At 38.5% G+C, this 14,064-nt stretch overlaps 1 protein-coding gene across 1 annotated transcript in view; it reads left to right on the top strand.

Moving 5' to 3' along the window:
• Window positions 1-11,105, top strand: part of LOC146132935 (GPI-anchor transamidase-like) — a 30,377-nt gene extending 19,272 nt beyond the window's left edge. The window contains exons 5-11 of the mRNA XM_083397481.1: window positions 2,474-2,550; window positions 3,898-4,009; window positions 5,773-5,869; window positions 6,598-6,715; window positions 7,984-8,094; window positions 9,616-9,791; window positions 10,769-11,105. Of these exons, the coding sequence (XP_083253607.1) occupies window positions 2,474-2,550; window positions 3,898-4,009; window positions 5,773-5,869; window positions 6,598-6,715; window positions 7,984-8,094; window positions 9,616-9,791; window positions 10,769-10,955 (878 nt within the window). The 3' untranslated portion in view covers window positions 10,956-11,105. The remainder of the gene's footprint in view (window positions 1-2,473; window positions 2,551-3,897; window positions 4,010-5,772; window positions 5,870-6,597; window positions 6,716-7,983; window positions 8,095-9,615; window positions 9,792-10,768) is intronic.
• The last annotated feature ends 2,959 nt before the right edge of the window (window positions 11,106-14,064 follow it).

Genomic DNA, 14,064 nt, shown 5'->3' with positions numbered 1-14,064 from the left:
AAGCACATACGGTGTATAATTTTTTGATTTGAATGAGGATGTAATTCGACACGAAATTCGGCAGGAAATTCTAGATATGTGTCCATCAAGCGGTCTTGTAAACAAATCTAGAGGTGATACAATGGTATGTAAACCGGGTTTGAAAAGCAGAAGTGGTTGCCACCAGTAATAGCCTTATAAGGACGGCACAAACAGCGAGGCCGCTAGGCGCAGAATTTGTGCCAATATTTCTGCGCTATTTTTTTCATAGCGGCCCAGACCGTACTACGTGACCTGTCGACTCTGTCGCGCGGTCTTGGAGCACAGTCTCATTTACCGATGTGAGGAGAACTCGCGCGTACAAATTGTGCGCACTCGGCCGTACAGCTGAGTACTTTATCGCTTATCTCTTTATGTACTCACTATCAGAACAAAGAGAGGATTTCGTATGGTAGGCTTTGCTATTTTTAAAGCGAATTAGCCATGTTGACATGAAATGCTGTAGAGTATTTTGTTTGAACTATTTTTACGTGTCTCTACTTTTATTCGTCAAGTAGTTCCTTCTTTGTTGCCCTTTCGGTAACAATCACGCATCAAATGTAACAACCAACATTTTTAATGTTAACTTTGTAATCGGTCCAGACGGCCCAACCCAATCCTGATTCGTTTTTGTCGCTTTCGGTTCGCTGACACTTTTCTGTTTGTTTTGTCTGCGACGCACCTCTGTAGGATTTCCGCTCATGGCCATTTCTATTGTTTATTTAGTCCCAATTGGCCCAACGCCCGTTTTGCTTGTCGAAAATGCGTTGCAGCAGCGCGCGTTTTTTTCTCCACTAAAAAAAAAACGCTAAACTGAATACCCCTGTGTCGTTATCAAAGTGTGGACATGCCCACGATTTACCTGGCTTTTGGGGCGTTAACCTGTCGAAGGAAATGTATGAATTTCGTTAGAGTCATGAATGCGTGGTACGGAGTTTAACTGTGACGTTGTTAAGCTTCCGATAACAAGATCCGAATCACGTTTTCCTCTGGTTATCATCAACGCCCTTTTGAGTCGAGAGAACTTAAACAGGCGGCGGAGCGCCTCGCGACGCTGACTCATCTTATATTGCGAATTATGTGAATTGCCGTGTGTCGAACACGTGGCCTCATATTCTCTGGAGCTTCTTTGACGGGAACAAAGACGGCAGTCAGTCAGCCCTCTGCCACGTGATCGCTTGTCGCCAAATGTTGCGAAATATCTTAGCGGTAGTCGGTTTCCAGTTAATCGCAGTTTTACATCGCACGGCACTAAACGGTTTGTGTGTTTTACACCTAAAACTAACACAAGTCCTGCGTTTTTACTGGTGCTGTAAAAAAATGTTTTTATTTTTATGGCGAAAACCGTTTCCATTATCTGTATACATTTTTCTACAAGCATCTAGGTTCGAAGGCATGCTACTGGCGTTTTTGTTGGTATAAACACAATGGGCACCTGAACGCCCGCTTGTCTCACGCCCACGTCCTACACAATTTTCAACAAACAAACGGTCACTGCGGTCAATTTGGTCCAGACTGGTGGCCACTTAACTGAAACCTAAAACGTCTGTCAACCGGCCAGATATCGATTCCTTCAGTGCTGGGTAGACGTGCGCAGACCACGTGATGGCCGTGATTGCATGCTTCACGGATTTTACTGGTCTTTTCGGTTGCCTGAAGACTAATTTATGTGATGTGGCATTCCGTGGCTCCTCGCCTTACCGGCGGTGGATTCGAGGCCGTTTTCATGGAAGCGTGTTGCGAGTCCGCCACAAAACATATGCCCCTCTTGTCTGCAGCGAACGTGCCATGTACGTCATAGCCCAGCCACAAGGTCGAGCGCACGCGGCGCGCCTGTAACGCCATCGCCCCGGGGTGCTCCAAGTGGTGCCGCTCAGCATTCGAAGTATTTGCTGCTAATTTACCCCTTAAAGACTCGTTGGAACTTGGAACTAACCGAAATGCGGTGTGTGGCTACACGTTGCTGTTAGGTTTTTGTGCTATTTATTGAAGGTATGGTTCTAGAGCTTTGTACATGTCAGTTATGTGTATTTCCGAACAAGGTGTCATTTTCTTAGGTGGATTATTATTGTTGTGTGCCATTAGTCCACCGTTCTTTGTTGGTGGTTCTATTAGCATTTGTCTAGTTTAGTCTACATGGCCGGTTGTTCACTTCCTACTTCCAGATAAATGTGACATGACGCTTAACTGAGTGCATCATACAAGATGTGCTATTCTGCTTGTATTGGTTTCCGTTATGGACTTTTACTGCTGCTTAGCGCCTTCACTCCCAATATTGCCATTGTTATTGAGCCACTTTTAGACGCACTTTACTCATTCGATTGTTGCAGAATAAATAAACGGGATACTTGGGGTGTTTTGTATCCCCGTTCGTGAAAAATGCCAAATTCGTTTTTACATTTTTTATATGAAAATGTCGCTATTGTACGTATCATAATCGAACTTCTTTATGCAGGTAAAGTGTACAACAACAAAGACCAAGCAATAGATGTCTATGGCTCCGATGTAGAGGTGGACTACAGGGGTTATGAGGTAAGATGTTACATATAAATGTATATACATTTTACCAGAGTTTCTTGTTTTAAATAATAATCCGATCTTACGACACGGTAGACCCAGTGCATTTACCAAGACTGACCATTGGTTGCACATAGGCTTCATTACCCCCGTAGATCCAGCTCATCCAGTACACGGACACTGAACAGGCATACCATTTCTTTCCAATATGACATTTTCATAAACCCAGTGGTGGCAAACCGCGTCTCGCGAGGGGCATGCAACTCTTTAAGTAGTGTAATGCGCCTATTACGTCCAGGTTCAGACAGTGTTTTAGGAAGTCCAGTGTCTAATTTATGACCATTTTAACTACTTGGATACCAAAAAATTTCGACTCTTTTATTGATAAAAAAGTTCATTGTTAATTTGCAAAAAATAAATTTACCTAATCAAAGGCTGTGTAAGTTAGTAGGAAACAGGACGATATGCATTTCTCTCCATATAACGTGCGGCTCTTTGCGGTTAACTTAGTAAGGTATGTGGCTCTACTCCGACTGTTTGGTCACTTTTGCTATTGTGTATCATGCCCGCAACCGTAGGCGACTTGTCGACATTAATAGGCCGGGCGTTTCGAGCCCTGCAGGCGTTCTCTGTGATTAGGCCTAGTACAAATGTACGTGGCTCACCTTGGAACGTGGAAGTAAGAGAGCGGGAAGGTGGGTTGGCAGATTTTAAACGTTGCGCGTTGTGTCGAGACTATGGCATTTAAAAGCGTCTGTTAAATCGTATATCCGCTCGTTTCCGCCAGAGCAAGGTCAAGTGGCACTACGAGGCAAAGTGACACTTTTTCTGAGTGGAACCTTGTCGCCAAAGTGACAATTTACATGTCCGCGTAAAGTTTTCTCATTTTTTCTACTTTCCTACCGCAAATTACAACTCTGTGGGTGTTTAATAATTGGGGTTGTTTCTAATTAATTAACATTGTTAAGCAAGGTTAATTCAGCTTCGTTTAAAATTTAAAAAAATATATATCAATATTTGTTGGTTTGAACGAAATTTTATGATGCATCAACGTACAACTTAAGTAGATAAAACTATTTTCGAATCCAGGCTATGATGTCTCACCATTTCCTATTTCTGGGATTCATTGTTACTTAGAATCCGACATAATGTCGGCTGTATTGCAATCAAATGACATGCGAAATCTTAATGAGTTTAAATCACAATTTGCATATTTGACGTGCTGCACAGTGCCTTTTGTTGACGTCAGAGATAATGTGGTAACTGGTAACGTTTACATACTATGTGATCTTTCCAACTGGCAACAGGGAAGTACTCACACAAGCTAATATATCCCGCTTATCGAGCTGTGGTTAATTTAAGGTCACGGCTGAGAACTTTATTCGTGTGCTCACCGGTCGACTTCCGCACGATGCACCGAGATCCAAGCGTCTCAGCACAGATGACCGAAGCAATGTTCTCGTTTATATGACAGGTAAAGGCCGTCAGAATTATGTCATTTTTAAAGTATGCGTTACATTTTGTGTCTATTTGAAGCGTTGTTTTGTGACAAGTATACGAAGAGGCCAACCCGGAGAGATATTATGGCTACATTCATAAACCGTAATATGTTTAGGACTAAATCATGCTTATAAGATACGAAGTATAACTTTGCAGCAATTCTTCCTTGCACCTTGGTCACCAATGTTGTTCCACCAACTCACCTCGAGCAGCATCGGTGAAAGGTGAAAGGGCGTCTATGCTTTATCATTTCGCCAAAGCGACTGGGTTGGAAAAAAAACGCTTATCATACTATTGAGCAATAGAAAGGACCAAACTGACCACTGGCGATAAACACCTTAATCACCAATGTGATTGTGACCAACAACAAGCGCATTGGATTAAGGTGATACACCGCTAAGTTGGTGTCATCAACGGTTTTAGAGCAAATTAAGTAATTTTGTTTACAAAAATTCTCTGTATGGCCAAAGCTTACATGAACGCTTGCTAGGAATGTAACTTTTGAAACAAAATAGTCATGGAAGTCATTTAGTTATCTTATAATAATATAGTTATTATTTTCCATGGGCGGTATATTACGAATTGTCAGTTTACTCTGACGTGTTTTACCCATACTGCACGGCCAATTCTAGGCGACCTGCTTTGTCATCTTTCACAATCTTGTAAGGTTACCAGAACACAAAACGTACTAGCTGGATGATACAAGAATCTGTTGTTTTCATATCGGACCATGACAGCCGACGGAGTGTGGCACATCACTATAAGCCTCATATAGTCTTCGATTTTACACAATTTCCTCTCGAGAGTTTATTTCAGGCTGAAAGCTATCCTGGCCTGTGTGCAAAGGAAATCTATGTGGTCTATTTGTTCTTGTCAGTGAATCTTATTTCATCCGTTGTTGCCTCGCAGTGGAAACCTACCTTCTCTAGTATGCCTTCATATTTATAGTATTTTTAGGCATTGGCTTGTAAAAATTTAACCTGTATCGTGTTGTAGCCGGGGCTTCCACGAACTGGAACGGTCGTAGGGCAGCATCTGATCTCTTTTGTAGTCGCCCTTCTTCCCAGAAACCGCCACGATTTGGGTTACTAGAAGTTTGCATTCGTCAGCGCATAAACGTTTTCTTGCTACTGCCTTGTAATCCGTAATACCAGAAACCTGTCGCCATACCTTTTTGAGGCCTCCCCACTGTATATTTATATTTGATACGATTCGCAAAGCATACCGAGAAATACGTTTACAGCCATCCTTAATATGCCACGACCAATTGTTTTAAAGGCGTCACGATTATCCAATACAGTAGGACGGCATTTTCTAAATTCCAGCTCTACCTCGCATAATTTCCGCCATCTATACCAACCATGCCACCGTTCGTGTACCGTATTTTTTTTATTTCGTGACGTTTTTATTTCTCAGCATTTTGTCCTCGCCTTTGACTTGTCGATTAGCAAAAATTGGAATTTAATATCAGTATTGCTGATAAGACTCTGTCAACTGCGGCCGCTGTGGTGTCGATAAGAACCGTCTGCGCTTTTCGGCATAGGTGGCACGACATTCGCCCAACAACAAAACAACATTACCAACTGACAAAAGAAATCTACACGATTTCGACACAATATTTGCGTTCACTTTAACGACTGTCACTTTAAATTCATCATGTGCTTAATTGTTTATGGAATGTCTATTTTTGGACCATTTGTTTATGGGAAAGTCTTCACACATCTGCGTGTTTTGCAGGTCACGGCGGGGAGGACTTCCTGAAGTTTCAAGATGCTGAGGAGATCTCGAACGTGGAATTGGCGGACGCTTTCGAACAGATGTGGCAAAGAAGGAGGTAACAGACTTGGACAACGAGATAATTCTGGTTTTCTAATTCAATGAATTAGAGCAAAATGTGGCTAATTCTAATCTAATTTATGGATTGGATTGCTTGTGAGCTCTAGTTCTAGTTCTAATCTAATTCGGATTTTACCAAAAATGCTACTTTGTCCAACGACATTTTTAGTCTCATATTCAAAACGAAGAATTTGAATTCAAACTATTTGGTTGGAATGTAATTTTTACAGCCTGAAAAGCATATTCTATGCTAAAAGGCATCACAATTAGCAGACATATATTTACCATTCACATTCTTATTAGAATACTTCTCAATTTACTGAAATTGATTGTGAATATTCAAATGTGATTCTAATTCAAATTCGTCTTTTTAAGAATTTGGTAATTCGAATTCTAATCTAATTTAAGAAAACTCAAAATGATCTAATTCTAATCTAATTCAGAAAACCTGAAATGCTCTAATTTTAATTCTCATCTAATTTGGAAAAACTGAAATGCTCTAATTTTAATTCTCATCTAATTTTAAAAAGCTAAAATAAATCTAGTTGTCCAAGTCTGGGAGGTAAGCAGCCTTTTTATGAAGGGCACAGGTGGCCTCATTAATTTCGAAATGACGCCACAGAACACTGCTGTTTTTTACCATTTTTTGTTGTTGAATGTGAACATATTTTCGTCATTTTTCATGATCTATTCTCAAAATTTTAAAGCATCAGTCACACGTTTTAGATACCACGAACTGTTATTTATCATCGACACCTGTCAGGCTGTTTCGATGTACAAGCGATTCTACTCTCCAAATATAATGGCAATCGGCAGCAGCCAGGTTGGCGAAGATTCTTTATCGGTCAGTATTATCGATCTATAACTCCTGGAGTTAAACTAAGTATAGAACTTAGCAAACCGAAAATCTACATTGAAATATACTTATCATATTATAACATCCATACAAAATGATTTTCGGTTTACGTAGTTCTGTACTTAGTTAGTTTATCATTGATTTGCATTTATCATTGATTTGCAACCAGAATCGTTTGTTTTCATCATTCGGATTCAGGCAGATTCTGTTATTCCAAAGAAAATTCAGATTATATCCAAATGAAGTTTTCAAATATGCATTTAAGGGCTAACCATTATATTTGTACATTGTGTGTAACAAGGTATGTCGGGACGTTTAATTTTTCAATCAGTCGCTCGGTTAGTTTGTTTGTATGTGCCGCAATATCCTGTCGGAAACAACCAACCAATCTATCACTCACTCACTCACTCACTCAACTGCGTAAGAGCTTACGGGAAGAATCGAATATCTTGTCTTGTGTGTACACAAGCTATGTTGCCTAAACCGAGTCGCCTTCCTGATCGCTACCCGCCAACACCAGGCAAATATTCGTGTGTAATATGTAATGGATCCGGCGCGATCGGACACAGCATTGTTCAGGGCCACCGCGCGGTGTTTGTACGGACATGTCTGTTACGTCATTGATAAGTAATTTCAAGTTGGTTTTTGTGGTGGGCGAGGCGCCGACCGTGCGGTCGTTGCCTTGGCTTCTGGAGCCTTCTCGCGTTATTGCGTGATGCTTCAGGCATTTTAAACTTGTAAGTAAAGGGTCGGTGCTGTTGCTTTAGAGGTCGATTGTTCTCGTTTTCTCAATCACATCAGACTTGTGTTATTTTTTGTTAACTTATTGGGTTTGTGAATAACAACCACCACCCTCTTTAGCCAGTCAAACCTGTGCCAGTGAATTTGTCTCCCGCGTGTTAAACTGTTGCAAACCACATGGAATCCGTGGTCAACTAACATCAGGCAAATCCAATTAATTATTTCACTTTTTAATTTCGAATGTGGTGAAAGTCGTTCTTGACTCTTTGTCAATGAAAAGTGTCTTGTTGATTGGTAAAATATGAAAAGATAAATTGTTGTCTTATCGTAATCGCTTCTGAACTCTTTATCAGTTTACTAAACTCAAGTATAAACTAACATTTTTGTTATAAAACTGTAACATTTTGCCATTGCTGCGAATGAAAATCTATGATCTTATTCATTTTACTTAACAATAAGAAAATTGTTTATATTATGAAATTTTAGGCTTAAATTAAAGTATTTTAACGTTTCAGCATCACCTTGACCCGGCCATTGGCGTTTATATCATCGATCGCTACACATACTACCTTCTCGAATTTCTGGAGAGGGTAAATCCCGGAAGTAAAAAGACCATGGCAGAGTTGGTGAGTTTTTCCTGAGGCTGTTTTGCAAACATGTTTTTGTGTAGCCAAGGTGAGATGAACTGACTGACATTTGTGCGGGAAAGATTTTTCATTTTCTTCGTCCGAAAATACTAAGACATCCGCATCGCAACTTAGATTTTCTGTTACGTTAATTTAAACAGTTCCGAAAGTGTTGTATAACAAGCAAGCTCGCATAACATGTACCGTGCCCCGTTTAGCCGCTAACGGACCGTTGTGGCCAGATTTAGCACTGGTGGAAAACACCTTGTCGTGACTACACCGATATCCACTGATTTCCTTCCCGTATATATTCACTCACGAGCTTTTTCGGGCTTGAAAAAATTCCCGAAGAACGGTTTTCCGTCTACGCAGTGACTTGACAAAAACATGGCCATATTTTGCTTCGTTTGCTTTTTACATTCAGCTTTTTAACGCCCAGTTACATATGAGCTACAGGCGACTTTCTTCTAAAGTAATAAGCAACTAACGCTACCTCAAATGTGACGTAACTCAATTGTTGCTAAAAAAATTATATTCGTTTTTAATGTGCTGCGTCTATATCCCTGAAACTAATTGTTTTAGATTTCCAAATAAAGCTGGGTAACTTAGTTTGAGCGAAACATTTCGTGGTCATGGGTTTTAAATCATAGATATGTCAGGTTCATGTTTATTGTTCTTTTAGACGATACTGATTTTGCGTTTAGACTTTGTGTCAGTGGTTTCTCTTGTATTACTGGAGATCCCAGCGAGGTGTTTACCGTCGTACGTGACCTGCCCACCCCACAGTGATTGTGCGCAAACATGAGTCGCGCCTCTTCCCCTTTTTTCCTTGTTTGTTTCGCGGCCCGACAATTTTCCTTTCAAAACATGACTCGCAGACGAATATGGTCTGGCGAGATTCTTTCCCGATAAATTGGAAATCCAGGATTGCCAGTCGAGGATAAAAAAATGCGCTCATTAGACCAATTTTCCACTGTTTCTTTTTCACTGGTTCATAGACACTTGAACAACTGTTGAATCTTGGGTTTTAACTGCCAAAATATTAAAATGCATTACTACCCTACTTTTTCAAATCTAATAATCTGTACTTTTGCTAATCTGAATCCGTTTGAAGTAATTTTTTTAGTCTAAAGGCACCGTGCACAATGTCGCATATGTTGTGCTGTGAAAAGTCTATGCGATGTTTCTATTTATCTGAAAACACTACCTGTTCAAGTGTGACCGTTGTGGCTATAACACACATTATCTACATTTGATAAAGGTGCGCGGCCCAAAAAATTTAAGAAACCCTATGTTAGATTAACACATGTTAAACAGTACTGGAAGCTACGAAGCGGACATTACCCTACGAATTCGGTTGTTACACCCTCTTATATCGTTCGACTAACACCCTGAATCTAATATGTCTAGTATGTGAATAATGATTGCCATAGATTTTATATTTTCCTTAGATATATAAAAAGATATATAAAAAACTTAATGACTAACGTGTTTCACTTTTCACCTTTTTAATGTTTTCAGTTTAAAGTTTGTCCTCGATCGCAATGTATTTCAACTCCGGGCGTGTCTTCTGACCTCTTTACACGATCGCCATCCAACACACTTATCTCGGACTTTTTCGGAAGCGTTCGCAGCGTCGATCTTTCTGATTGGTCGTTTGCCTTGGTGAAGAACAATAGCATCACCTTACAAGACAGGTATACATAGTTTTTAGGCTAAAGCAAAAAGAATCCGCCTAAAGTCGCGATCTTGCGTCGGTTACGCTCATGATGGCTGGTCAGAGAATTTAAGGGCTTTAATCATCGATAAAATCAACAAAAATTGCATTAGGAATATGAAACGAATACGTTGTATTTGGTATTTTCAAATGGTCTTCATGAACACGAACCAAGATAAATTTGTTTAACAACAATCAAGATAAGAAAAATACAATGCGAATAATAAGAACAAAATGCCTATTATCTTTATTGGATATGAAAGTTGCAATGGTTTCTAGCGAAGGGATAATGTCTCCTGGGTTTCACATCTGTACAAGGGTTCAAATCCTTTGTTGTAAAGTTTAGGCTCGTGAATAACTTAGTTGAGTTTGTTTTAAAATTATTTTAAAATTACGACCTTTTGCGATTGAACATCTGGTTTTAAAAGAGTTTTAGATATAAGGAAAGTAAGTTTACCAGAATTATTGTATAGGCCTACAATCAAAATGGCCGCCCAAACGATACGTTTTTGTATTATTAGTACTAAATTTTAGACAGTGTCTTTTGAAAAAAGCCCAAGTAATGAATTTTTTACCGCGGCACACCTGGCATGATCTCGCGGCACACCGGTTGCGGAGCAATGGATTTAGACCAATCCTGAACAAAATTTAAAAGAAGTTATGTCCAGGAAGACCAACATGTCGACATGACTGTAACTGCTCCTTACTCGCCCTATACGTTTTGTGATTCCTTGTCAAACCATGGACCTCAGCTTGAAAAACCTACATAAAATTGTCAAAATGTTATTTTTAGTACCTTTAACAAAGAAGTCCTTGTGGTTAACTCTAGTATAATTGCTTTGCTGTCTATAAGCGACGAATTTCTGACTATTCCAAAACTCGAATCATGATAGCAATTTCCATCTAAATACCCAAGCCGCACGCTAAATGACCTTCATTGTGTTCTTCTATCCACAGAACAAAGCGCGATCCACCTGCACCATCCTTCCATCACGGCGATTTCTCTTATTTCGAGGAGTTTGTAAGCGAAGATGTGGAAGAAATGGGGCAGTTCACAAAGCACCCTCACCCCCTTGCGCACGCATCATCATGTGTTCTTCTTCTAGTGATTGTCGCCGCAATGTTTCGTACTTTGACATCGTAGTTATATTTTCCGTTTTATTTCTTTTACCGAAAAGTAACGAAATGGATAAAGACAAGTCGCCCAAGAGAGCTAAGATGCCAACTATTTTGTACGCGTGTAATGAATATTTTTTTATATTTCTGATATCTTAATACATTATATTGGGGGCGATTTGGCAGCTTTTTATGCTTGTTATGCTGGTCAGACTAATAAAAATGGCACATTGGCAACAAGACACATAACCTAGTGGTTTTACGGTATGTTATTATACGATTTGAAATTGCGTAATTTACTTAGGACTAAACGACACGTCACGATTAGCTCTGATTTGTTGTGTATCTAAGTTAGAAGGTATCCTGTAATCAGAGGTTTAGGACTTATTTTTGAAAAACACATAAACGCGTTGCAAACGTAATTTCAAAAGCGTCTTTTACTGTACTGTACTGTACTAGTATTAGTCATACCAACCCTTACAAGGTATTCCTTATTTTTAAAAGCAGTTGTCTTTTAAAAAAGATAACAAGTCAAGCCCAAGTCATTAGTTGCCCGAGTCTAATTTTCAGAAAGTCATTATATTAGAGCAAGACAGATCACAGATCAAAATAAAACGATAAACTATTGAAAATTGGTAAACTCGCTCGAATAGGCCAAGTGAAACAACAACAAAGCAATCTAATCGTTTTAAGTGTGAAACTAGGGATAAGTATGTTACTTTTAGTAAAAACAATGTTAAACTAGACGGGGTTGCGGTTGTTGTATATTTTGTCAGGGGGTATTTTTTCAGGGCCTTACTTTCATGGGTGGTACAATAATTGGGTCATTATAAATAGGGTGATTTACCAGGTTAATTTTTATAATATTATATATTACACTTTGGTTTATTCGATTTACGGTTTATATCAAGTTGTACTTTCTCTTGACTTGTTTCTGCAAGCAAAAACAGATATGGGCCGAAAAATTTCTTGCCTTCACCTATGACTTTACAGATGCAAATGAACTTTTGATGGACATATAAACATCCCAAAACTTTTCCTTGACTTGTTTCTGCAAGCAAAAACAGATATGGGCCGAAATTTTTCTGCCTTCACTTCTGACGTAGATGCAAATATTTTTCCACAAAAAAACGCTTATTGTTTTAAACCCCTCTCCCCCTCCCCCTCAAACCAAAAAACAATTTATTTTCCCCCTATTAATAAAAAAACCTACAATCAATTAAAAAAATATGTTTGATGCCCCCGAAACCATAGATAAACGATAAACAAAAAAAACATTCTCCACCCGGAAGTAAATATTTCATTAACAATACAAGACTTTTAAAATTTATTTTTTTCAAATCCCCTTAAAAAATGCCCCCCTAAACCTTGGGCCGAAAGCAAAAAAATCTACAACTTTCTTGATCATTTTTTTTGTCTAAATTCTTATTAGGTACAACCAACAGTTTTCTTATAAATCAACTTTTTGTATTAATTTGCCACAAAACCACCCGATTGTTGGATTGTTCACCCCTGTAAAACAAACAAGGGATTCGTAGTATCATTTTAATGGTTTACTAGCGATTTGATTAACATAAATAGCATATTGGCGAACACTACAAACGGGAGATATATTGCTAAATATTACTGTCGCTAGATAGGCGTAGAGAGCTTAAAATAACTTATCGTCACACTATTTTATAGCGATAAAATAGGACCTGCTCATAATTTTGAACCTATAAACCCAATTAGCATAATAAACATAAATTTTAAAGATGAAAGCCGAATATGTTGAGTTTCAAAGTTTAACTTTATGAGTAGCAGAATATAGACCTTCAAAACTATTTGAGGCGCAATTAACAAAAGTTTTTAAATACGAACAATGAACATGCTATAAACCAGTGCTTTTCATATGCATGGGGTGCACCAGTACGAAAAGATATACAAGGGTGCTTCACCAACTTTTAATGAACCTTTATTATTTGACAGTAAATGCTGTTTTATGACATGCAATAGTACTCGCAAGCAGCCTGCAGCCATAATCGAACTCTCACCGACGACAGTGTGTAAAACTTTGGCAGCTCCGCTCGGTGTAATTGACATGATGATATTAATATACATAATGCTTTTCATATTGCTTTTTACCCCAGTTTACTATTCAAGTAAACAAGGTGCATGAGTTCGTCAAAACCACTTAAAGGGTTCACCAAACCAAAAAAGGTTGAAGAGCACTGCTATAAACAATTCAAAAAACATTTTCGCGCTTTGCGCAAAAATACTTAACTTAGGCTGCTTGTTTGCGCACTGTTTCGCCTGACAACAGCAAGTTTCTTAAGAATTTAAAAACGTTATGACATTTCCGGCCTTTTTATCCCCCTTAAACCATTATGTTGTTTAGCAGAGATTATGTAAAAAATTATGGTAACCCTATAGTAAATAATATTCCACGACAGATTTTGTTTTGTTTACTTGTGAATATAAAATCATTTTATCATCTTCATTATAAATAGATGACTACTTTTACCATTATAGTCAAAATATTTTGCGGAGTTTCGATAATAACATTTCCTTCTTAAAACTGTGAGATTTTAGTCTAGAATACATTAGACTGTTTCTTACCGTGTTTCGTATTTGTTTATTCAGATAAAAATTTAGATTGCGCACACAATTTCAAGGTGACGTGATACATTCCGATGAACTGGTTATACTGCGAAATATAAAGGCTTATGGAAACATATTAAACCGTTTTCATAATTACATATATCATCCGATGGCCAGGGAGACGTTTAGGTTTTGTTTGCATTTGTTTTGGCATAAGCAAAATACAACGTTTCGACGAAATCTGTTTCGTTGCAATCAAAGTGCCCCTTTGTCACTTATTAGCGCGAGACAGCCTTCACAATATTTTCCTTTTAACATATTATGGCTATCGAAATTATAGTCCAAAAAGCTGTACACAATGTTAAGGTTGTACTATACACTTATAATTAATCTTGTCCAATATTCGTCTTTTGGCATAACTTATGTCAAACCTTTGCGTTTTAAATGTTAATCCTGGTAATGGAGATTGTAATGCAATGGCTAAACGTGAAAATATTTGTATACTTATATAAAACATTTAGTGTATGGTCCACTTGTAAGATTGCGGCAAACTCGTT

This window comes from Ascidiella aspersa, chromosome 9 (assembly GCF_963924565.1).
Source record: "Ascidiella aspersa chromosome 9, kaAscAspe10.2, whole genome shotgun sequence".
Lineage (NCBI taxonomy): Eukaryota > Metazoa > Chordata > Ascidiacea > Phlebobranchia > Ascidiidae > Ascidiella > Ascidiella aspersa.
This window is presented reverse-complemented; position numbering and strand designations above follow the sequence as displayed.